This window comes from Polistes canadensis, unplaced genomic scaffold (assembly GCF_001313835.1).
Source record: "Polistes canadensis isolate GaletaPanama2010 unplaced genomic scaffold, ASM131383v1 scaffold_6, whole genome shotgun sequence".
Classification (NCBI taxonomy): Eukaryota; Metazoa; Arthropoda; class Insecta; order Hymenoptera; family Vespidae; genus Polistes; species Polistes canadensis.
The window spans coordinates 88,720-115,968 of NW_014569553.1; the positions used below are offsets into that span (position 1 = coordinate 88,720).

At 33.9% G+C, this 27,249-nt stretch overlaps 1 protein-coding gene across 3 annotated transcripts in view; it reads left to right on the forward strand.

Moving 5' to 3' along the window:
• Positions 1 to 27,249, forward strand: part of LOC106788905 (teneurin-a) — a 104,757-nt gene that overhangs the window by 52,200 nt on the left and 25,308 nt on the right. For all 3 annotated transcript variants that reach the window (XM_014752633.1, XM_014752617.1, XM_014752626.1), the window contains exons 2-5: positions 7,733 to 8,013; positions 20,998 to 21,117; positions 23,760 to 24,439; positions 25,059 to 25,272. In XM_014752633.1, coding sequence (XP_014608119.1) covers positions 7,733 to 8,013; positions 20,998 to 21,117; positions 23,760 to 24,439; positions 25,059 to 25,272 — 1,295 coding nt within the window. The remainder of the gene's footprint in view (positions 1 to 7,732; positions 8,014 to 20,997; positions 21,118 to 23,759; positions 24,440 to 25,058; positions 25,273 to 27,249) is intronic.

The window sequence follows — 27,249 nt, forward strand, 5'->3', positions numbered from 1 at the left end:
TCTCTCTCTCTCTCTCTCTCGTGCGACTTTTAGTTATTATTAAAATAAGGAAATTAATAATTAGACAGGGTAATAGCGTTAATGGGCATCGAGTTTTAAAACGTTTTCAACAAAATATATTGCGATCCTTTTTTCTCTCTCTTTCTCTCTATTTCTATCTTTTATTATTATTCTTTCGATCTTACGAAAATGATAACAACGCGAAATGGTAGACAACGATAGCGGGAACGACAAAAAAAAAGAAAAGAGAGAGAAAAACGAGCGGGTTGGGGGGTTGGTAAAAAAAAAAAAGATAAAGAGACAAAACGAGTTGGTTATTCCGCGCACACAGCGATAGTAATTTTTCTCTGGAAAGTGAGATTCAATTTCAAGTAGGACTCCACGCATCGGGTTACAGATCTTTGTGTCACTCTAGCTCTCCTTCGGGAACAGCCCCGTTCAGAAGGAATACCGGGTCCTGAGGTATCAGATTTTTATTAGGATTCTTCCTACGTATATTTTTTTTCTCTCTCTCACTCTTTCTTTCTCTTTCTTGCTTTCTTTCTTTCTTTCTTTCCTTCAATCTTTCTCCCTTTTCTAATCGTCTACCCTTCGGTCCTAGTAGTAGTAATAGTAGTAGTATTAGTTAATCCATCGTCGTAGCACTTTTCGTTCATCAACCGATAAGTCCATCGTTCTAACGACCCAACGATTTCTCTTCTAAGGTTTTTTTCAAATTCCACACGCGTCAATCTCATTCCCTAGCCCCCTCCCACCCATCTTCCTTCCCCCGTTTCCACCCTCCTCTAGCATCACTTTTTTTTCTTTTCGAAATACCTCTGCTACTAACTCTTTCTTTCTATCTATCTGTCTCTATCCTTTCTCAACTATCTTCCAGTGTTGAAACACGACTATGACGAACGAGCTTTAGAAATATAACTACACGCATAAATACACACACCAAACGAATTTAATAATAACCGATCTTCAACGGTTAGTTAACGTGGTTGCTTTTCTATTTTGATCTAGACGATAAATCAGGGATCAAAGAACTGTCCAAGATGATAGGTCTATAAGCTTATCATGATCTCTCTTTTTTTTTTACTATATATATATATAGTATCAGTATATAAAAAGTGATGTCAAATCGTACGTATGAAAAATGATGACATATTTATTTAAAGTCACGCGGTAAACCCCAAAGGGAAATATAAATTTGTATATAATATGTTAACGCGCGAAAGACCGAAATTGGATAATGTCAAGATTCGCATGGTGAATTGTCAACGGATATCAAATAATTCGTTGAATGAGCGAACGTTTGGTTTTATTCTTGAACATTAATATTTCGGACATAACGTACCAAACGATCATGTGAATTTTGACATCGTCTAATTTCAATCTTTCACGGTAACACACACATATATATATATATATTATATATAGTTAGGATCGATAGTTGAACTTAACCAGTTAGTGCCGTTACCGTAGAAGGCGAAATCCAAGGAGACATTCGATCGAAGCGTGCCAGCAATCGACTCTTAATGAAGGGCCACTCGTCAACGAAAAGGGACGTTTGATGTTGGTCCCGTGTGTCTCCTAGCAAGTAGTACTGGCAACCCTATTGGTAGTGGAAACGCGTACTATACATCTAACTGTATATAATAGTAGTAGTAGTAATAGTAGTAGTAGTAACGTCCTCGAAATGTTCAAGCACTCGAAGCACGTTGTATGTCGGTGGTGGCTCGTCGACCATCGACGATACATTCGTTACGTCATAATTGGATCACACGCTCGAACTCGTATCCTTCAGCTCCTCCTCTCACATCTGCAGCAGTACCAATCTTCCACTCAGACGACACTCAGCTCAATATGTGACGGCAACGCCACCCCACAATTACCTTTTTAACTTTCAATATATCAGGCAGCTGGTCAATTCTCTTTAATCGGTGTAGGTAGGTGTTGTACGTTGTAATACCATGAGATAAAGAAAGAAAGAAAGATATATAGATAGATGGATAGATGGATAGATAAAAAGATCTTGAACAATCTAGCTTATTACACACATGGGTCATGGGCATTGTTCCTTCGTTTGCGGTATTTACAAACGAATAACTCTTATTATATAATACCATTGATTAATTAACGCTTTTGTTCGTTCTTATGGAAGCATTTTCTTAATGAAATTATATACTTGTAAGAGACGATAGAAAGAGAGAGAGAGAGAAATAATGATGGATAAACGTAACGGTGAAAAATAATATTAAAAAAAAAAAAAAAAAAAAAATATACAAAGAGAAGAAAAACTTCAATTGGTTGTTTCAACATGCAGGAAGCTTGCATAAATGCACCAGACAATCTTAATTAATTGCTATAGAATAATCCGTTGAATAGAAACATATTATTTATAATATTCTAGTTTTTTTTAAAACAATGAAGAAATATAACGAGCATGGTGTTTTAAGCTTTATAGTTAACTATAGTTAAATTATAGGAGAAGGTGGACCACGGGTGGCCTAATCGATGCGTACCAATACAATATAACCTAATCCATCGTATCGATTAGGAAATATAACTCGATTTAGGCGAACCGATTTACCAGGGCAAATGGTTTAACCCTCCGACTTGAAAAAGGGCTAGGAGGGTTAAACTAAAGGTGATGGGGGATGTCAGGGAATTGGGAACCAGGGAGGTGGGGTGGAGGAGGGGGGAGGGAGGTGTCAAAGCGTAGAATAGCTGCTTACTTCGTGTTTCGTTCCTTCGGCACACCCTTAAACGTTCTTTCCTTGCGGAGTTTTCTCCTTAAGTCTTATTTCTCGTCACCCTCTTCGGACCATTTCGATCGTTCGATGAAATCGAGGAGGCCCACCCCCTTTACCCACCTCCCCCCTACCACCACCGATTATCCTCAATTTAGTCCCGTTGGTCTAGTGAATTATATTTTTTATTACTGTTTCCTTCCATATCCTTCTTCAATTCGTAATAATATCGTATGAATAAAGGGAATAGAAAAAAAAAAAAAAGAGAAACACAAGAAATGATAATTACTCATCCCTTTTATCGATTTCCATTTATGCGCGTGTGATATAAAAGAAGTAAATTATCTATCGTGAAAATTATAACGCAAATTATTTTTGTATATTTAATTATACGTATGTATTGTATCAACGTTTTTGCGCGCTTATACAAAAAGATTAATTTTCTTTTTTCTTTTTCGTGATCCACCCAAAACAATAAATATAATTCAATTATAGAAACACATTTTTTTTTAATTTGTTGTATAATATACGTAAAATTAATCTTTAAATTTATATATTCGAACATATTAAATACAAATCTACTCTAATGTATTATATATTATTATTATTATTATTATATATAGATACTTATTAGTCATACTTTTGGAAATGTAATTTTCAGTCCAACTAGACAAGTATAAAGGGAATGAAGAAAGGTTTTAGGTGGTGGTGCATATCCGGAAGAGATTTATTTGTTTTGCAGAGAAAAAGATAGAAAGAAAGAGAGAGAGAGAGAGAGAGAGAGAGAGAGAGAGAGAGAGAGATAAAGAGACAGACAGACAGACTGACAGACAGATAGACAGGAGAGAAAGAGAAAGAGGAAAACCAGAAGAAGGGTGGTTGCTGAGGGGGGGGGGAAGAGGATACTTTCTCGGTCAGAAGCGTCGACAGATTTCAACCGGCGACTGCAATGGCGGCTGCTTTAGAGTGAGTGCAGAAGCTCGAGGAAAAGCGAAGATTAATCGCGTTCCCAGCGTCCGGAGGGGGCCAGAGAGGGGGAGGAGGGGTAATAGTGTTTACTGCGAATAAATTGGCTTCCGTTCTATCTCGCCCCACCCTACCCCACCCCCAACAACTCTCCCCCGCGAATGGCAGGCGCCGCAAAATTTTTGAGCTTTTCTAAGTTTCGTAAACGTAGAATTATTATATACCTTTATACGGTTTCCATAGAAATACAGAGAAACGTTTGCAATATGTGTTGTGTACGTACGTACATTCGTGTGTGTGTGTGTGTGTGTGTGTTTGGGTTTGTGTGTGACGCGTATTATATATTATACCGAAAGTATAAAAAATTGATTCCATCCGATCCAGCAGAAACCGTACGTATTTTGTAAACTTCGCGTAACGTTCTAAATGAAGCAAAAAAAGAATAACAAAAACATTGTTTGTCTACTTTTATTTCTTTTTTAGATGGTAACGTAACGAAGGGATGGAGAGAAAAGGAAATAAAGAAATGGGAAAATTATATTGTGAAATTATTTAATAATTTTTCAATCTTGAATAAAAGAACGATAGAAAGGGAGACACGGTTTTATTTTTCTTTTTATTTTTTCAACGTAATCGAACGTAATTACTCTTATTATTATTATTATTATTTTCATAAAAAGAATCATACAAATCTCGTGGCTAGTAAGCAATTTTGCGTTAAAAAGAAATTTATATACGACATGAGAATAATTTCTCTTTCTGTTTTTTTTTTTTTCTAATGATCAAAAGTAAAAAAACGTTTTATCGCATAATTCGTGTATCCTTCTCCTTTGCGCACATTTTTAATATACACAAACGCAACGTAATTTTATTTTCCTTGAATCAAAACAACCAACGACAATGAAGAAAATTCGCGGAAAATGGGGAAAGATGGGATGCTTGATATCATCATCTCAACACTGGCCATAGTCCAACTTTTCGAAAGGGCCTTCCTTTCTCCCCTCCCCCATTATTTCACCATTAAACTTTTTTTGTTCGATAGTGTTTCGGTAGGAATGAGAAGACAGACCGACGGTGTAGAGAAAAATAAAAAGAAAGAGAGAGAGAGAGAGAAAATAGAGTGGGTGCGTTGCTGGGGAGTTGAGGGGCGAAGGGGGGGACCTGCAAGGGGAGAAGAGAGAGAGAGAGAGGGTAGTCGATATTTTCAGTAAATTAATTTTCCGCCACGTTCCGTTCTCTCAACTTAATGATCCCGAAGAAAAAGCAATATTTATTGCATCTCCTCCTTATTCACTCTCTCTCTCTCTCACACACACACACACACACACATACTCTCTCTCTCTCTCTCTCTCTCTCTCTCTCTCTCTGTTTTCTCGTTTTCTTGCTTAGGTCTGGCTGCACGCACGAGTAAGAAAGACTCGGCGGGACTTTTGCCAGTGATCTTTCTCTCTATCTCTGTTTCTCTTTATGTTCTCTTACTCACTCATACCGTCTGTCTATCTATCTATCTCTTTCTTTCTTTTTCTTTTTCTTCGTTTTCTTTTTCTTCTTTTTAACGTCGCGTCTGATTGCTTCCTGCCGTTGGGAAATATGAGCGGACGTTTATAGGATCGTGAAGGCGAAACCTTCCTCTCCACCATAGCCTAAGCTCGATTATTTATGGTATTTGTCGGTAGCTGTTAACCAACTTATGCGTTACGCCAGGCACGCGAGACGTTTTAATGATACTTTGAGGAACGAACATTGCCGACGGCAAGGTTTTACCTCCCAACCTAAAGCCACCCAACTAACTCCCCCACCCCCTCCTTTTGAAATCTCTTCCCTTCTTCCCCCTCGTCGACAAACTTTACGAACTGGGAATGAAAGGAAGTTATTTACTGTAACGCGTGAGAAGTGTCGCCGCGACTGGAAAAACACTGTGCTTTTTTTTTATTTCTTTATATATATATATTCTTTAACGATAAAATTTGATTTACGAGAAATTGTAACGTTTCGATTTCCCTTTTAAACTAAATTTGACGAGTTAAAACCGATTAACAGATTTTCTTTTTCCTCATCAAAGAAAATTGTTCCTTTTTTTATATCTATATACGTGTGCTTTTGAATGTATACGCGTGTATGTGTTTTTCCATTAAGCATCAGGACGTTCGAATTATTCAAATAAATTTCTTTAAATCTCGATCATCCATTTGACGTGTCTCGTTTATATCGATCAACGTTAAGATATCCTTTAGAGGATTTAATTTATTGAAATTAAACGTCTCATAAATATATTCTAAAGTTTCGTGGATATATGACAAAGGAAAAAGAGAAAGAGAGATAAAGAGAGATAATATCAAATTGATCAGTTGATCGATCTCCCTGTTTACTTATCCGGAAAGTAGGATAATATAATGCCAAGCTATTGTGAGGTTCGTGTTCTAGTTTGGTTTGGCCCATACCAAACGTCCAGTGAATGTTCCCTACTCTGTTTCTCCCCCTCTCTCTCTCTCTCTCTCTCTCTTTCACTTCCTCTACATCTTTATACAATATTCACATTCCCAGTTTTTATCCGCATCACCGGATCACTGTCACTAGGAACGTTATTCTTATAGGATTTCAGGACAAAATCTAGAAAAAGGAGGACAAATAAAATAGAAAAAAGTAGGAGGAGGAGGTGGAGAATGCGTGATGCATTATGTATCTCTGTCTCTTTCTATCCCTATAACCGAAGTTAATGCTATTCATGAGTCCACGTGATTATCGGAAAACTATATTTATCCTGGTACCGCATTAAATCCCTGTTTCGACGTTGTCCCTTTTCACGAGACGCTTTTCGAGGATATCTAACTATATACGTATACCTACCCTACCCCACCCCACCCCACCCCACCCTACCTTACCCTACCAATCGTGCTTATCCGTTCATTTTCTTTCTTTTCTTGATGGAAGAAAGAGAGCTAGCTAGTTTCTCTCGTAGATGTCCTTTAACATCGTACCAAAGAAGAAAAAAAAAAGATGAAGATGAAGAAGAAAAAGAAAAAGGGACAAAGATAAATATCGATGACGAGGATGAAAATAAAATCCGTGACATAGGTTCGACGGGTGAGCCTTAGACTCCTAGCACGAAAAGCAGCATCCTCCCTTACTCTTCGTAAAATCCCTCGAGTCAACGCCAATATACACAAAGATAAGAGTGAGAGAGAGAGTGAGAGGGAGAGAGAGAGAGAGATCTAAATACATACATATATGTATATATGTATATATATGTATGTATGTATGTATGTATGTATGTATGTATAAGTACCTACGCTCCGATCCTGTCAGAGTTAATAACCGTATCTGCATCTTTTATAAGCTTCACGTTATCTCTCCTAAAGCCCCGAGAGCGAAATCGTGATACAACGATGTACTCCCCCCCCCGCCCTTCGTTCTCGTTTTCTCTCTCTCTCTTTTTCTCTTTTTTCCCTCTATCTTCGTCTGGTGTTCTTTGAAAACACCTCGATTATCGAAAAATTTGATATTCAAAGGCTAATCTCAATCACATCAAATTAATAGATCCTATACTATATAAACGTGATATTTTGAAGAATTATAGAACAATATTATAAGCTCTACAGTATATATATATATAAAAGATAAATATTTAATTGGATATAATGGAAAAGTGGTATATCATCATCATCATCATCATCATCATCGTTATCATCGGCATAATCATTATAATCATTTTCTCTATATATATATAGGTAAATAGTAATAATTAAATCGATAGCGTATATATTCGTATTTAAACTAAATACGTTTAATTAATTAATTATAGTATAATATTGCAATTAAATACATTTCCACAACTAATTCGATAATCTCTAAATTTCTTCTTATATGTATAACACATATATAATATACAAAATAATAATATTATATTATTAATAATAATAAAATTGTAATTTTTGTTATTGTGCAAAATTTATTATGTCTTTTATTTTTTTCTTCTATATTTCATTATTATTATTTTTACAATAGAAAATTTATTTTCTATGTTACAGACTTCCACCACCGCAACAGCAGGTGACCGTAGGTTCCTTGGGAGGTGGATTAGGAAGTGGGGCAGGTAATGGCGGTACAGGAACTGTCGCAGCACAAAATCAAGCGATGGTTATGCCAGGCTTTCCCCTTAGAGCCGCGGCAGTACCCCATTACTCACCTTATTCGCCATCACGTTTTCACATCGACAAACGTTGTCAACACAGATGCTCTTGGAAATGTTTTTCAATCGCCTTGATACTACTCGCCGTAGCACTAACTGCCATGCTCGCGTATTTTGCTGGTAAGCTCTAATCCATTAACAAAATATTATTTATATAACAATTAAACCCTTTTATTATTATACTTTAATCTTTTAACACCTCGTCATATACTCTTATCCGTTAATTTCTGATTACTCGAGCTATTAAAAAACTATTATCGTTGTTGACCCGTTTGAATGGTATGGACGCATATATGCGTCCAACGAAAATAATCAGTGGATTAAGGACGCATATATGCGCTTATCTATTTTTTCTATCCATCTATGCTCGAAATTCTTTTATTTTATTTTATTTTATCAAAGTAATTCACATCAGGAATCAAATCGTCCAGTTATATTCAACGATTGCAATTGTTAAGCATGTTCACAGATTTTTTTGTTTACTAACACGATAGGTATAAGGGTTTTTTCATTCTTTTAAGGTACAGAAAATATCGAGAACAATTGAACCATTAGTCAAGCTCGTATTTATTACTTTTTAGATGAAATTTCTTATCACGAGTCTCACTCGTTGTTGGGTGTAATACAATAACAATAAATTTATAAAAAAAATAAACGGGTATTAAATTTATACGTATATCATCGATTAATTTATTTCCATCGAAAATAATTTAATCGTCAATATTAAACTGATCTTGCTTGAAAAAAGAAATTGAAAAGAAAAAGAGATAAACAACGTTTCAACATCAATGAAGCTGGATTTAATTGTAAAATAATTAACAAAAAATGAGAGATAAAGAAAAAGAGAGAGAGAGAGAGAGAGACCAATTTCTCTCTCGATATTTATCCACGAACGAGCAAGTACAGATCGACCGACGTTTTTCGCTCGGATAACTCGAGTCGGTTATTAATTTTTCACCAGTTATAACTGCTCTCGTGTCTCTTTTTTTTTATTATAACTTTCCCTGAGATTTTTCAAGAGAAAATTATTCGTAATGCCAAAATGTGTGTGTCTATGATCGTTTTTAACGATCGTTATATTTATCTTTTTTGTCTTTTCTTTTTTTTTTTTTTTCGTTACACATTGTACTTCGTCGAGACAAAAGTACACGTTGCTTGCCAAAGAAATTTCAGTTTATCGAAAAATAAAAAAAAAAGAAAGTATTTTTCCGAGCTGCGGTTACGATGGATTTGTAATGATAAAAAGGAAAAAAAAAAATTGTTAATTAAACAACATCATCATTATTATCATCGAGAAAATTTTATAGCATTGTCTGCCTCTTAAAACGAATTAATATTCAATAATACTAAATCAAACGACAAATAATTATGTATAATAATAATAATAATAATAATAATAATGATGATAATAATATTATTTTTATTATTATTATTATATTGAATATTATATCGTAATACTTTGAGACTCATTATTGCGGTGAAGAATCATTCATGGTACTCGGTATTTGATATTTTTCTGTTTCTTTTTTTGTCGATTTTCCAATCGGTTTCGATCGGAAAATTACGATCGGCCATGCAGCAGCAGGAATAGTATGGAGAGGGGCCATCGGGATTGGTAAAGTTCGTTACACGCTAATGCGGATTCGTTATCGTCATTATCGTTCTTTAATGTGAAATTGCCGCGGTCTCGGTCCTCTTTTACGAGAGGGTGGAAATTTTATCGCTAAATAATTCGCTGGTAGAATAATTAGCAGAGTGGTCGGTGGGATCGATTTTTTCCTAAATATAAATCGAAATATCTATCCGTATTATTACATCGGATATCTCATTTTTAACGACACACGAGCTTTAATTTCCAATCCTATTAGGTCTTATAAATAAAAATGTTTCAAATAAAACTTGTTAAGTTGTATGAGAAAAAGATAGAGATAAAGAGAGAGAGAGAAAATATAATACGCGTTACAGGCTTCTTCGCAAAAAAATATATCGTACAATACAGTGCACGGTATCAACATTCGTAATTGTAAACAATTTTGATAAATGAAAAATCAATATTGTAAATCTAACGATAGTTGTAAAACATATCAATGTATATCTACTACGTGCATCAACGGTGTACACTTTCATCAATATTTCATCGAGTTTTGGTGTCTTGAAGTTTAACAATGTTTGCCAAAATACTCAGCAACAGTTTACAGTTACACGATACATGGTTTGCAGTTACGTTTTATATGTTACAGTTACTATTTCTCGATACGGTTTCAAATAACACGCGGATGGATATTTTAAATATTTTAAATATTTACTAATATAAACGGAGAGACTAATTAAACAAGAAACGTAAAAAATGTTATAAACGATGAAATATAAAATGGAGAAAAAAAGGAATACGATTGAAAGGACAAAGAAGAAAAATAAGTACGATGGAAGTTTATATTGTTAATATCGCGATATTAAATATTGTCGGCGGATTATTGATAATACTCTTGGCGTGTTAAATTTTGTTAACACACATCTCATTTATTGTATAATATATTTCTAATATACGTCTATGTAAAAATATTACATACCCTTGCATAGATTAACTATGCTTAAAAGATGTATCTATACACAGGATATATCAAAATATGTTAGCACAATTTCACAGGTAGTTTGAGTATACTAAAATAAGAAACGAAGTTCATATAATCATAAGCTCGACGTGACTTTGTTTCCAAATAATAATCGTTTTAATATTACATGATATTTTACACGTTATTATCATAATAGTTCAACGAAACAATTCAATGTAACCAATTTTTCGTTTACAAACGTTTTATCATAGATCTTTTCATTTATTTCAAAATATCATATACTGTTAGAATTTACCGACAATTGTCTTAATTATAATAACTTAAGTTAATTTTATAAATTAATCGACGCTCAAACTACCAATGTGCATTTATAATGATTTTTATACATATAATAATACATACATTATTTTGTTTCAAATTTTCATTTTAGTCTACCGAAATTACTCTTCAAAATAATGCCTAAATCTTTTTGAAACACCCTATATATGTAAAAATAAGATAACATGTGCGTCTACAAACGTATATAACACTTCGTAACTCAGCCGTTTGTCGGTTATATTTCACGGATGACATTTAAATTCTGCATTTCTTGCAAGTGTATGACGACTACGACACAACGGGTGTGCACGAAGGAAGTGTAACACCTTTTCCAGTCCTATTCCTATTCTAAACCCCTCACCCCTACCCCTCTCTGCTTTTCTCTATTCCGCATCCGGTAGGTTACAGTCTCTTTCTATCTCTTTTTCTTTTACTCTTATGCGCACTCCACCTACAAATAACCCTATTATGTAAATCTGGTCTGTTCATTACGAGTCAAGTAACGAGGCCGAACAAACGACACGTTGCTTTTCTTCCAACTTTATTCTCTCCTCCATTACTACTTTTTCTTTTTCTTTTTCTTTCTATCTCTCTTTTTCTCTTTTTCCTTCTGAAGGAGAATAAGAAGAAATTTAAGCTCGCATTAAGGACGCACGGCCGCGCGAAACGACCATTTACATTCTCAATATGACGATGATGCTTCTTCCTACAAGAATAATATCATTTTGAAATATCATGAAAAGGAAAATGATATTAACGGGGGACGGTGAGGGGAGGGGTAGGAGGATGTTAGGAGAAATCCTTATTATTTCTTTGCTTTCTTCTTTTTTTTTTAATTTTCTTTTCGTCCTTACGATTTTATCTTTTATTATATTTTGTTCCGAGATAAAAAATTTTTTTTATTGGATATCTAACCAAATCGTTTTATAAGGATTATTTAATATACTGTGATATTATATTTTAATTCAATATTCATTAATATAATTGAAAAAGAGTAAAAAGAAAGAATAATGTAAAACAAAAGAGGAGAGAATTTATACATATTTTTTGTTTTAATTAAAAAAGGAACAAACGTTTTTCTCTAATGAATTGTGACCGTAGTACGAATAAATGATATCAAAAATGAACAGCGAACAACCCTTTTACAGATTTCGTTTAGAAAAATATCTCTGATTATTATCAAACTTGGTAAATTTCATTTCTTAATATGCAGCACCCATTAATTGTAAACGAAAGTTTATTGCATTCTTAAAACAAAACAACATTTCGTATTCACATAAGAAATGAAAATAATTTCTCAAAATAAAAGAATACTAAAAACACGATGATTTAACAATACGAATAATCAATTTATCTTTTTTGACAAAAATATATTTGATTAAATATAATATTATTATTATCATTATTATCGAAAAGTATCTATCAATAATTGATAAAACTCGAAAGTATGATATATTATACGGAACATAATAACACATGTTCTCTCTCTCTCTCTTTCTCTCTTTCTCTCTTTCTTTCTTACTTTAACTCCCCTTATACAACAGGAAGTGCGACCAAGCGAAACAGAAAATATTATCGCGGTGTATTTAGCGGAATTAAATACCGTTCTGTATAAGGGTGCTCTCCGGATCTTTGGTAGGAAGCGCAAGCTACGCACACGGTAATACTGGCAACGTAATGGTTCATTTAGCACCGAGTGGGTTGCCTTCATCCGGTTAGGGTGAGGCAAAAATATTACCGGCCGATAGCGAGGAAGCGTTTCAATGAGCTTAGGGTGGTGATACTTATTACTTACTCTTCCGTATATATACTCTTTTTCTCTCTGATATAATTTATTATTTTTTTCTTTTATCGAAATATAATCATATCTTTTGCAATTAGTCGGTAGAAAACATTCGAATTAAATTATTTTTTCGATGGGATGGTAAGTGGCAGGAGGGTGGGAGGGAGGGGGAGGGAGACTTTTTTCCTCCCCCTCTCGAAATATCAATTAGAATTTTTTTAATCGAAGATATATTATATGATCATAATTATGAAAATGGTTTAAATCATATAATATGTATATCTTTTGTTTTTTTTTTCGAGATATTTAAATTAATTCTTTATATAATAATAGAAAGTGGAATAATTCCATTCTTTGTAAGAAAACGCATATTATTCATTTAATAATTGCCATTATTTTAATAAGAACTGTAAATTTAACACCTTTAGATACACTTAAGCAGCATAACTCATTGGTATTCTGTACGTATATTTTTAATTGCGTTGAAACACAAAACCTTAAATATCTCAATTTAAGTATAAATGGACTTAAGTCACTTTCACAATAAACGGCTCATATATTGAAATAACAATCATTATATAGAATAGTTCATTTTTGACAATATCGTGTGAGAAATTTACATTGAATTAATTTAATTGAAAATAATGCGGTGTGTGTATAATGTAACTGATAAACTAATTATTTTTAAATTTCGACTTATATGTTAGACCACTTTCATAATTATGGAGGTAAATATATATATGATATATCTCGTAATATTATAATTCAAAAATGATCCAAACGTTATAATTATATTCTTATTAAAATAATTACAATTTTTTAAAGGACGCGAAAACGACGTAATTCGTACAAATTACATTTATGTAAAATCATTTTTAAAAAGAAGAAAGAAAGAGAAAAAGAGAGAGAAAAAAAAATAATATAAACTTTTCTTTAAAAGAGTACTTTCTCTTTCTCTCCCTCTCTTAAGATTGGAAAATCAGATCTGGAGTTGGACGAGATACAAAAAGATGAATACGTTTGGCTCTGCGACAGGATGGGAGAGTCAAGAAGGTATCTAAGGTGCGAGTTACTTCGTATTCGTTGATCTCTAACAATAGCAAAAAAGGAGAGAGATAGAGAGAAAGAGAGAAAGAAAGCAAGAAACCAAGCAAGCAAGAAAGAAAAAACGAAAGACAGAGAGCGAGAGTGAGAGAGAGAGAAGGATTCGAAACTCGGTCGTATTTACAGAAGGCGTGGAAAAACTTTTGAAACAAGTCCAAATAGGTCCGTTATGTAAATGCAACGTTTCACGAGATAGAGAAAGAAAGAGAAAGAGAAGGAAAAATAAAGAGAGAGAGAGAGAGAGAGAATTTGTAGGAAGGATGCGGTGTCGACGTATAGTAGAAGAAGGTTCTTCTCGAATATACACAGACTTTAAAACGGGGGAGTGTGCTTTTGAAGATCTTCGTGTCCCTCTGGCTTTTGCCAGAAGCGATTAGAGAAATTAACGTACCCTCGTTATCGGTCGGTAGCAAACGAAGAAGAAAAAGAAGAAGAAGAAGAAGCTAAAGGGACAGAAATAGAGAAATAGATAAAGAAAGAGAGAGAGAGAGAGAGAGAGAGAGATAATAAAATGACGAGAGAGAGAGAGAGAGAGTAACAGAGGAAAATGAGATAGGAAAATGTGAGAAAGAAAGTTATAGTATGAAACTCGACTATTATACTACATTTCATACTCACAACAACCACCACCGTCTGTTGGTTACGTTAGTATTGTCTTTTTGAATTTCCACGTACTATTACTACTACTACTACTACTACTAGGAAAATCCTGAAAATTCAAACGACGGTCAAGGTTCCCGACGACGATGACGACGACGATGGCAACGAGTAAAATCGGGTATTACGGTTTATCTATAGAAGCTGAAGGAAATAAGGGGATTTTACGGAAAGAAGAGAAGGGGATAAATGTAAAGAGAAAACGAAAGATAGAAAGAGAGAGAGAGAGAGAAACTTGGACGGTGGCACATTGTCCCGTGAATATATATAACACCCTATAGGGAAACTCCTCACAGAAATCTTCTCTCTCTCTCTCTCTCTTATTCACTTCGGTGTCTGTTGGAAGTTAGAGAAAGAACAAGAAAACGAAGAAGAAGAAGAAGAGAGAAAGAGAGAAAGAGAGATTGCAAAGCCGGATCGGCCTCGAGTAGAGACTTCGCCAGCTGTTATTCCTGCATTCCAGTAAATCGAGTCGGGAATCCAATCTGCCTGTTTGCTACTGCATCCAAACTACCCCTTTCTATCCTTTCCCTCTCTCTCTCTCTCTCTCTCTCTCTTTTCCAACTCTGTCTCTATCTCTATGTCCTTCTCTCTTTGTATATATATCCCATCTCTTTCTCTTCTCTCGTCCACTCGCAGCGTACTATCCTCCCTAACGTTTCATACGAACGTACGTACTACGCTTGTAAAAAAGAGAAGAGTACAAATCTTTCGACTGTGCAATGGAGATCAGTCTGTCTAGTCTATGGTTACTATCCACCTATCCTTTTCTCTCCTTCTATCATCTATTTCATTCATACGAATGAAAATCGTCTTATTTCTCTTTTGAAATGTGATCTTATTTAATAAATATTTTTATTCTTTTACTTTTGTATATATTAGAGTGAGGCTAGCCATCCTACCCTCGGTCAAAACAATAAATCGCTCCTAGAAATAGCAATAAAAAAAAGCTATTATAACAGGACAAAGTTCTAATAAAAAGAGAAAGAAGTAGAAGAAGTATATTATATGTATGTATGTAAATATGTATTTATTTGTGTGAACATTTTATAATTGTTTGATTCAATTAAATCGTGAAAATGTTTAGATTTAATCGAAACTTGACGTTTTCGAAAAAAAAAATATTGAGAAACAATTTTATTATACAATGATATTTGTTATTTTAGGAAATTAGAGGCGAGTAATTAAAATACGAAATCGAAATTTGATCTTTGTTTTTTATCTATTATCTATTTTACTTTTCGTAGTATAAAAACAAATGTTCTATTAATTGTACTGTTTTATCGGATCTAATTTCAATTTTTCTCTTGTCAATTTGTGTATTGCTTATGTTAGATTAATTCAAATATGTAATTCTATCGTATTTTATATTTAAACAGATCAGTATAGAGTTATTTTAAGATTTTAAATTCTCATTTCACGAATTTACTAATTACACAAAGTAATGTCAACGTGTATAATAATAATAATAATAATAATAATCAATCGTCGTATTTTAAAGTTTTCTTTTTAATCAGTTAAACTGCGTTCGACGTGTATGCACGTCAATCGAAAACTTGACTACGATTCAATTGACGCGTATACTCATTGTGTATAATAAATAAAAAATGACCATTTACTAAAATAAACTTCACACACATTTCAGTATAAAGTATTAACAATATGTTTCTCCTTCGTATTATCAATAAAAATTGCATACGTATTTGTCCTTTTTTTTTGTCGTAATTGTATTATTTCTTAGCAATATTTAAGTCTTTTTTTTCTTTCTTTCATTTAAATAACAATAACCTTTTTTCAACGATGTAATTGTTTTCTTCTGCATAGAATAAAAATGTAATTCTTTCTTCGTAAAAAAATTTCCAAGAAGTTAGTATTTGTTCTGCGTTCGACGTGTTTACGTTCGTAGTTATTTGATTTTAATTAAACATCTTGTAACAAAAAAATTTTCCCATTAAAATTCCACAGTTAATAGATTAAATACTGATTATACGATATTTAATAAATATTTATAAATAAAATATTAATAAAATTATAATAAAAATGGCAAATATAAACAGGTAAATACTTCGTACAAAATAAATCATTCATAATTTCAATATCGTGAGAAAATAATTAAACAAAGAGAAAATAAAGTATGCACGAAAGAGAAAAAGTGGAAAAATGAATGAATCGTTAAACAGAACCGACAGAATGGACGATGTCCTTCCTCGATGCGGTCGCTGACTGTGATAGGAGGAGGAAAAAGAAAACGAAAATGAAAAGATGAGACTGGGCAAGGAAAAAAGAGTGTGGGAGGGATTGTGAAGAGAATCGTGGATAATCCCTCTATAATCCGCGAATCATTCTCGGGAATGAATCTTTCTATCGATCCAAAAGGGGAATATAATTGAAAAACTTGCTACTTTATCGTAAAGAAGGAAAGGAAAAAAAAAAAGGAAAGAAAAGAAAACGTAAGATGGTTAATAGAAATTGTTTTTTCTTCGTTAATCATTTTCGAAAAAAAAAAGAAGAAAAAAAAAGAAAAAATAATAAATATAAACGCAAAAAATGCGCACAAAGTAAATATTATATAGAATATAAATTAGATTTGCCTGAATATAGGCAACACTTTCTACTCCGTCGATAAATTTGTTGCAATCGAATAGAACTTCTATTCGCGTATATACACCTATGTATGAAGGGAAAACAACATTTCAGGGGCTTCGGAAAAACAATTTTCTCGATAAAACAAAAATTAATATCGATCGAAATATGAAATATTGCTTATCTTTAATATCTTACGAATAATATAATTTCGTTATATTATTATACGTACACGTATAAAATAATATACGATTAACACTAAATGAGAATCATTTTCACGACGACGTGTCGACGATTAATTCCAATGAAACAAAATTATTTTTACACTTTCCAGCAATATGTCAAAGAGATAAAAAGAAAAAAAAAGGAAAAAGTAAAGAGAAAAAGATGGAGAAGCATTATCGTAGTCGCACTTCTAAAATTCGATTCGATTCGTTTCCTGCGTCGTGCTCCTTTCGAATTTCCGCCTTTTCGAAATAACTTTCGTAGCAAGGAAGTTAGCTAGCTAGCTAGCTACCTACCTACCAACTTACCAACCTACCAACTTACCTACATACCTACCTACCTACCTACCTACCTACGCAAGACTCCTAAAACGAAATCGAGTTAAAATCGATCTTCCGTATACTTTCACGTATTCCACATACGTATACGTATATATACATACACGTATGAGAAATAAAGAAAGAATGAAAGAAAATAAAAAAGAGAACGATAAAGTACAAAAGTTTCTACTAACAATAAAGGGAGAGACGAATTCTCGAATTTTCTCGATTCGATTGAAAATATTATACTTTGATGGAGCTTAAAATTCTACTTTACTCTCTCTCTCTCTCTCTCTCTACTAGAACTATTTTCGAACGTAAATAATGCTTTCCTACGAAGGAAAAAGAAAAAATGAGATGATAGTCGAGTGGATGGATGTGAGCAGAGGCTGGGGGGGGGATGGAGGGTAGTTTAAAGGAAAGAAACATGTAACCGTACGATTCTGATTGCTCTATTCTTTCTCTCTGCCACTCTTTCTCTTTCTCTCTCCTTATGAGAATCGCGTGACACACACGTGTGCTACAACTGATAGTGGATCGAGCCAAAGTGTTGGAAGTTTGAAAATTTTACGAGAAACACACGTCACGATGTTGCTACAACCCGGCAGTCACGATGGTGCCGAGGATGTGGAGAAGAGGAGAAGGAGGATGAGGAGGAGAAGGATGAGGAGGAGAAGGAGAAGGTGGAGGAGGAGGAGGAGGAGGAGTGGAACTTCTCCACTCCCTGTTCTCGCGAAATAAGCTCGTTCACGGTTCACTGCGACTCAATTTCAACCGTAGTTACATAACGGACGTTGCTCTAGCACGCTCGTCGTCGTCCCTTCGTTCCTGTTACCTCACCTCCTTCCTCCTTCTTCTCCTCATCCTCATCCTCATCCTCTTCGTTCTCCTCTTCGTTCTCCTCGTCCTCCTCCTCCACCTCCTCCTCATTCGTTTAACGTTATCAACGTCGTGTTTGCGCGTGATGGCCCATCCGTACACCCGGACAGATTGCAACATCGATCGATAAATAGCAAGATCCCTATCATAGTTCTACACACACACTATGACGTATAATAAGGATAATAATTATTAATATAAAAGGGGGTTATCGAAATTTGTAATATTTTTCTTTTATTTCATTATTAAAACTATAGTAAGAGGAATGAAGTAGGGTAGGAAGTATAAAAGGAAAGAAAGGGATCAACGGAAAATGGACAAAAATCGTCGACGTGTAATCGTAGAAATGTAGTTTTAAATTGGCCAAGGAGATTGCCAATTGGCTATGATAGGTGATCAGCAACGTTCTCTTTTCGAAATGGTCTCGATTTGAATCGGATCCAAAATGTATTGTAGCATATACTGCTTCCTATAGAACACTTTTTTTTCTTTTCGGCCAAAATCGAAAAAAGATGTGGCATAATGTTCTTTTCTTTTCTTCTTCTTATTTTTCTACGCGTATATATATATCAAAAAATATATATAAAATTTCGTTATAGATGTTGTTTAAATTATTTTAAAATTTAATTTTTAAAATTTAATTATCATAACAGGACGCATAAATAGAGGACATCATAATACTGAAGATACCTAGATTAATAAACACTAGTCTAGATAGAATCAGTAGTATTTGATTACGTGTGATAATATAAAGGTGTTTAGGAAGAAATTGTATTGTAAAATGTTAAGTATAGTTGAAATGTATGACTCTGAAAAAAAGATAAAATGTATATTGACTCGTGAACTGTAACGATCGAGGTAAAAAAATAATAACGTTTTAATTTATTGTAATGTCTTATACATTGATTAACAAGTCATAATAAAAAATTTTAGTTGCTGATGAAGTCCCAAGAAAGGAACGAAACGTACAACTGGTTCGAAATAAATCGTTCATAAAGATTTAATAACCGTTCAAAATTCCCCGTGAGACTTATGTGAATATTATAGTTCTGGGCAAGAGTATCGATAAATTAAATTAAAAAGTATATATATCATTTTTCTCACATAGTAAATATATATCTATTTGACCTTATACGAACGATGATTGATATCATTCGTCTAAGACGAATCATTGATAAAAACGTGTATCGCAATGTATAGAATGAATATATAAAATGGTCAATCAAAGAAATACAACAAGAAAAATGTAATTTGAATTTAACGCGATGAACAAAGTGAACGTAACTATGGGCAAAAAGAGAAAGACAAAGAGTAGGAGAGGTAGCCGAGAGCGTGCTCACATCGGTCTCCATTTGTCACGGTAATAATCGCACGACCTGCAACCGTGCGTGACTCAATTAGTCTGATATCGATAGGGCGGATCGTTAATAAGCCAAGAGGTCGTTAGACGCACGGTAGAGCGAGTTTCGTTTCCATTTAAAAAACTAGCCGAACGCGTAATTAATTCCTAGTTCTCTCCCCAACCCACCCCGCCCCCCTTTCCCATTTTCCCTATCCCCAGGATCGATATAATTAATGTCGTAGCAGGAAACCTAGATCGGCTAGTTCGATTATATATTTTAACATTCGCATTAATTCTGAATCGAACAAACGAACATAATGCACGTGGTTACGTGTATGTAATATATGTATGTAGTATATATACATGTAATACACATATCTACTATATATATATATGTATGTATATATGAGTACAACTCAAATCGCAGTTCTACTCTGTCGTCTTAGGAAATCTATCGTCTAGTAGTAATTCGAAAACGATTGTTGAAATTTATGAGAAGCCATTAGAACGATATCCCGTACATTCACCGGGAAATGCCTAGCCTGATTCCTAGAGCAATAAAAGAAGTCGCATGGCAGTTCTATTTTGTCTCGAATTCGATTCGAGAGTGCCACGATATAACAACATTGAGAATATAACGATGAATCTTTATCTATGTTGGATAGCATGTCTATCTTGTATATTGATAGAAGTGGACTATAATAATAGTACGAAACGTATGAACTGAAAACACGGAAAGTTATCATATGGAAACAATATCACGTGAATAATTCTGATCAATGAAATTAAATAATCTATCGTATATATCTATATATAGTATGTATGAAATAATTCTAAGAACTGGGGACAAGTTATAATCCTATATTTTAAATCAAATGAAAAAAACAAAAACAAATTATTTTTCACATCTTTGCGATCTTATTTTTTTGTTAGGATTGCCAAGTGTATAATTGCAATTCATTTTTTTAATTCGACCCAATTCTTTTCTTCCCTATTCTTTTTTCTTTTTCATTAATTTCCATGTAAAAGTATTACCATTCTTAAGGTCATCCAAATGTCAATATTTTACGAGATATTTGATATTTTATATCGTTACCTTACAAAACGATTTTGAGAATCCAATAACGAGATATTAATCGATCCTTTCTTTTCTCTAAAATAAAAATATAAAGAAAAAAGGAAGAAGAAAACAGAAAGAAAATCACATACAATAAGTTCTTAACTCTCTTTCCTATAAGACTATAATATTGTTCTCTTCGTATCATATAATCTATTATTATTATACATCATTTTTGATTTTCATTTTCTTATATTTTCCAGCAGTGAGCTCCATGCGACCGATAGACAATAACAACTGCGTAGTGGTTCAAGATATCAAGGCTGTGACTCATGAAAACGCTCACGTTCACGATCCTATATCAACTCAGATACCAACGGAAGGTAAATATTGAGCAGCCGTTAATTTGCATCCACTTTGCATGATGTAAATACTCTAGTGAACAACGTCTCACGATGATTGCTTTTGGGAGATGGACGGATGCTGCACGTTTTACGTGCCACCCGTTCGTTTTACTTCCCATCTCTATCCCACTAACTCTCCCTTTTCGCATCAAAACCAGCATCATCCCTTTTCAAGACCGCGGATGAGTTTCTAGTTCTCTCTCTCTCTCTCTCTCTCTCTCTCTCTCTCTCTCTTTCTCTTTCTCTTCGTTTATGTGCTGTAGTACACAGTGAGATTAATAACGCTATGAATACGATTGCGATATGAAATAAACACTCGACGCGTTTGAGAGTATCCAAGATGCATCAGTTTTTCTCTTACTATTTCACTCTCTCTCTCTTTCTCTCTCTTTCTTTCTTTTTCTTTCGTTCTATATAATATAACATTCATTTTCTTTACCTACGAGTTGTTTTCATCACCTTTTGAATCCCACGCACATCCCCATTCACTTTAGTTGCAAAATATTATACGTGTTATGACATTAAATTGTAATAGGTGTTTGAAATATATATCTGGGGTGGGCGGGGGGTTGGGGAGGAAAAATTAAAAAAGAAAATTCAATAGGTCGATACAAAAATAAACGAAAGAGAAATAAAAGAACGTTAACCAACGTATGTAAATGAGCTATGATCGATAATATATATATATAATATAATATAATATAAATATGCATAGAGTATTAAAAATACCTTACGTTATATCGAAAGTTATTAAATGCAAAAAAGAAAAAAAAAAGGAAAAAATACAATATGAAAATGAAATGAAATTTGAAAACGTAGAATACTGACTCGCGTGCCGTACATTTTGAAAATGGCTACGTAAACGTAACTGCATTGACCGCATCGGCCCAGTAGGAGGAAATCGAATACGCTCGATAGAGTTTCATTCCGGAGGGAAATGGAAAGTATCAAAACGCAGAGATGTACCCGGAGGGCTCGTGAAACCGTCTACATTATTGCTACAATGATAAAATCATTATTTAGTGGTTGTAAAAATACATGAGTTAGTATGTTAGTTAGTTAGTTAGTTGTGTGTATATAATGCTTTCAAAAAATAAAAAGAAACATAAATAAAAAGAGAATGAGAGAGAAAGAGAGAGAGAACACGAGGAGGGAGAAAAAGAAAAAGAAAAAAAAAAAAAAAAAAAAAATAGAGAAAAAGAACGATTTCCTCTGAAACAACGATCGTTTTGTTTATAATTAAAACATGATTTATTCGATCACGCTATGTTATATAAAATAACAGCCTTTTGCTCGTGATAATTACTCGATGATCTTGCAAGCCACGCTCGATATATCTTGAATTATCTGATTCATATTTATTATACCTTCCTTATCCGTGTAAAAATGTTAATCGAGTTTTCCCTTGCTTTTCCGACGAATAATCGTCACGTTGTTTTATAACACGCGAACAGTATATCCAGTTCGTATAATATATATCCAAATTTATACGATTATGTACTACTATATGTATAGTATATATTATTTTTTACATATATATATACACATATGAACACACTTTCGTAAACTTCTTTGCAATCTTTTTATCTCTTTGGTCTTTAATTATTAAAAATAAAATGAAAAAAAAGAAGACAAATTTCCGAACACAAATTCATGCCCGATGTCATTTGAAAAAATAATCTTCCCGATAGGGCGTGGCAATTTTTATACCGGTCACCCGGTAGAGAGAGAGAGAGAGAGAAAAAGAGAGAAAGAGAGAGAAAGAGAAAAAGAGAGAGAGATACTCCGAAATCAATAGAAGGGCATCGCTCATAAATTGGAGGGAATGAATGCAAACGGGAATAGAGGGGTAGGAGGGTAAGAGGAGGAATGGAGAAAGAAAGAGGAAGGAAACTCATTCGAATGCCGCTCGCTTTCTTTTGCATTTGCATTTTACAATCCCTTAATGTTCTTACGCACTCGACTCCAACTACGATTCCACTTTCAAGCCACCACCCTTTCACCCATTTCTACCACCCACCCACCCACGTTTCCACCTTTACTCTCTTTTCCTCGTAGTGCCATTAAAAATATCAACATATAGTTTTTCTTTAAAGCTTTACGTATCATACCTGTAAAATATGAATACGTATATTAACGATCTATGCTTATTAACTTTAACAACGATTTTACTATCTTGACATTAATAATTTTCTTCGTCGTAACTCGATCGTTATCGTTGATCTATTTTAAAGGTGACTGCTTTACAAATTCTTTACTTTCTTTTTAAAAAAAAAAAAACAACTAAAGCGTCAACTTTCACAGTGTAAGGTTTCGTTAAAATATAGTAAAGGTTTGTTATACCTTTTTCTTTTTCTTTTTTCTTTTCTTTTCTTTTTATTTCCATATTATATTACGTAAACTCGAATGATTCGAGAAATAGAGAAATATTATAAAAAATTAAACTGTAATATATTATATTATTTTTTTTGTAAATATTTGATCATACGCATATATCCAGCAAAACATGAAATTTATGAACACGATTGTTGAAATAGTAAAAATAGAAAGGAAAACAAAAACAAAAGAAAAAAGCAAAAAACAAATAATAATAATCGTGTTAATTGGTTTATAATTTATAGAATCATTGCCCACCAGTACCGCCGAACACTCTAGTGCTGCGGACAGTGTCGGTGAACAACAAAGCGATCCACAAATTCAACAATCGGCCCAACAATGGCCAGCGGTGCTCGAGCTTCAAGCTTACAACGTAGCGCATTCGGCCGTGATACCACCATATTACTTTTGGAATACCGAATTCCGGAATAAGCAGCCAGCATTCATCAGGTTAAACCTAACATTGCCTTGGGGTGCAAACTTTGCCGTTTACGGAAGACGAAACGTGGCACCGAGCGTCACCCAATACGATTTCGTTGAGTTTGTAAAAGGTGGCCGTGTTGATCATAGACTTAAAAGGGATGCAACATCCGAAGCCGTAAGCTTTATGAAACAAGCAACTCAAGATTTTGGGATCGAACCTAATCGATCTAGATCCCGAGAGACTGGACCCAAAACTATCAAGTCTTATCAACATATTCTCGTCAAAAGAACTATCGTTGAACCGATGATGGTCAATGTTAGTCTTCTTCAATACTTGGACACTGGCCGTTGGTTCTTATCTGTTTATAACGATGAGCTTCAACCGTATAAGGTAACGCTGGTCGTCACCGAAGCTGAAGGAGTTTCCACTACTTGTCCTAACGATTGTTCCGGTAGAGGATCATGTTATCTTGGTAAATGTGACTGCATCGATGGTTATCAGGTAATTAATAAAAACTGATGTTTATACTTATCTACGCACGTAAGAAGTTATACTTCTTTACAGTAACAAAACATTTTTTTTCGCAACCTATATGCCTTATAACGTTCCACGTTTGTTTGTGATGAATATTTTCTTTTTAAATACATTTTTATAATAATAGAAATTTAAATGTATACTGATACTGGTAAAAAATATCAAAATATAAGAGAGTTATATCAAATTTCTACATTCGCCAACGGGTATGGCGCGGTGACAACACAAGTTCCTGCACGATCAATTAAGTCAAGCAGCGCTTGAGTACGATTAGAACTTGTCTGGGTGACTAATGACCGCTTGAGAAAAATTTGAAATCGCTTTGCTGCCCGCGCATCGTAAATATCGAATAACTTTGTGGTGTCGATTTTTCAGTCGCATCTAACCTCCACTTTCCAAAACGCGCTAAAAGAAGTATAACTTCAATAATAATAATAATAAATAACAATAAAGTTCAGTTATATTAGATATTTGTTAAAAAAAAGACAATTTCGTTGAATTGATTTCGTTTCCTTTCTTCCTACCTAACTTCCTTCCTTCCTTCCTTCCTTTCTCGAATTAAGGTTAAATCAATTGTGTGTTCCAGGGTGCCGACTGTAGCAAGAGCGTGTGTCCTGTTTTGTGTTCGTCTCACGGCCAGTACGGCGGTGGCATGTGTCACTGTGAGGATGGCTGGAAAGGTGCCGAATGCGACATACCGTTAGGAGATTGCCAAGTTCCTGATTGCAATCAGCATGGACAGTGCGTTAGAGGATCGTGCGTTTGTAATCCTGGCTGGAAGGGTGCCTTCTGTAACGAACGTAAGTCCACTCTCGAAATTAAACTAAACTTGACGATAGACTATTCAAATGTGTTCTACGTGTAGAGTTACAAGTAAGGTAGAAGACACACGTACGTACTATTATATACGTCAAATACACGACAATAGTTTTCGATTATCTTAAAACGATTTCGGAGGATATTTTGTAATTGTGTAATAGTAAATTAATCACATTTTTCCTTTTATTTTTTAATCGACATTCAGAAATATCGAAATATTATAGATTTTTAAGTAAAAATATTCCTTTCATTTCTTTTCTTTACATTTTTCTAATAAAATTAAAATCAAACATTTACTCAAGCCGTAAACCGTTTGCAATTTGAAAGATTAGTCTCTCTTCTCACGTTAATGTTTCCAGTAGTAGTAAAAGTAATCCGTTGTGTCAGGGAAAAGTTCGAATATGTTAAAAGGCAAGCTTAACGTGTACCTACACCTTTTAACAAATTCTCTTTACGTTTATAGAGAAAGAACAGAAAGAAAGAATGAGTGAGTAAGATAGAGAAAGAGAGAGAAAGTGAACGAGTGAATGGTAAAGAAGATTAGAACGTTGCAAGCATACTATAAACTGTTTCAAAGAAAACGTACAAAGTACAAGGAGAATAGAAAGCTTCTATTATCTAAAAAGGTATTTCTTTGTATTTTCGTTCTTCGTATAAAATATCAAGAAAAATCAAAGTAATTAAAAAAAAAAAAAAAATAGAAGAAAAACATATTAGCCTCGTTAACCAAAATTTTTGAATGAAACGATAAAAAAAAAGCTGTAAAAGTATCGAAACGTATGGGAAAAGAAAAAAATACATTGGTTATATTAACGTTCTTGGTATTTATCACGGTACTATTAAATTCTCCATAATTCAAGTTTATGCTCGGCCGTGGTGTCCTATATCCAAGGAAGATCCATGATATTAGTAATGCACAGTGTCTACCAAGGCTGTTAGATAGAACATAGCTTTCTTCCCCTTTACTATACATATATATATCTATATATATATATATATATATATATATATATATATATATATATATATAGCGATCTATAATTAATGCACACGACGTTCTCCAAATTTACATATAGGTCAAACCGTGCCGATTCGAGTCCAACAATTAGTTTAGCCGCTTTCGCATTGTTTTAGGTAGAGAAATTTGAATTTTACACGAACACGATTGTGCGGAACAGGTGGATGGTAATAACGAACGAAATAAGATGAATGAAAAGGAGAGTGGGAATGGATACACACATGGCAAGCAAATATCTCTGAAAGCTCATTCTCGTTTTGATCTACATACCTCAATTTATATATATATATATATGTATATATGTATATATGTATATATGTATATATACCTTCTTGCGAAAATATTTCGAAGAATATTTGTTTCAAAGAAAAATTACTTTATACCCCTTCACCCCATCCCCCACCAACCCCCTACCCCCATCCACGACCGGCTTCTAAATGGTAAAATTATTCTTCAACGTAAAGGGAACGCTTTGTCTCTGACACTTTCAGACAGATTCACCGATCGACCTCAAGACTTCTTTATTCTTTCTTCTATTTTTCTGTTGTGTGGACGAAAATAACTCGAGAAAAGTCCTGCCACGGGGAAAGACAAATTTAAAAAGAAACAAAAAAAAGATAAAACTGGTTACTATTACGCGTAGTGCGCGATTGTATATATATATTTATATTATATTATATATATACGTTGAAAAGTAGGACGCGTTAACGCACACATACACCTCTTCTTCTTACTCGTCTCATTGAATCCTACGGAAAAAGGATTCTTTCTCAATGATGTTCGTGAGATAGCATTCTTTCCTTCTACAGTCTGTAACGCTTTGTTCACAATAAACGTCGGAATAAGAAAAAGAAGAAGAAGAAGATGAAGAAGAAGAGGAAAACGAGAAAAAGAAAAAAAAAGGAAAAGTAAGAAAAAAAAAAAAAAAAGGATAAAAGGA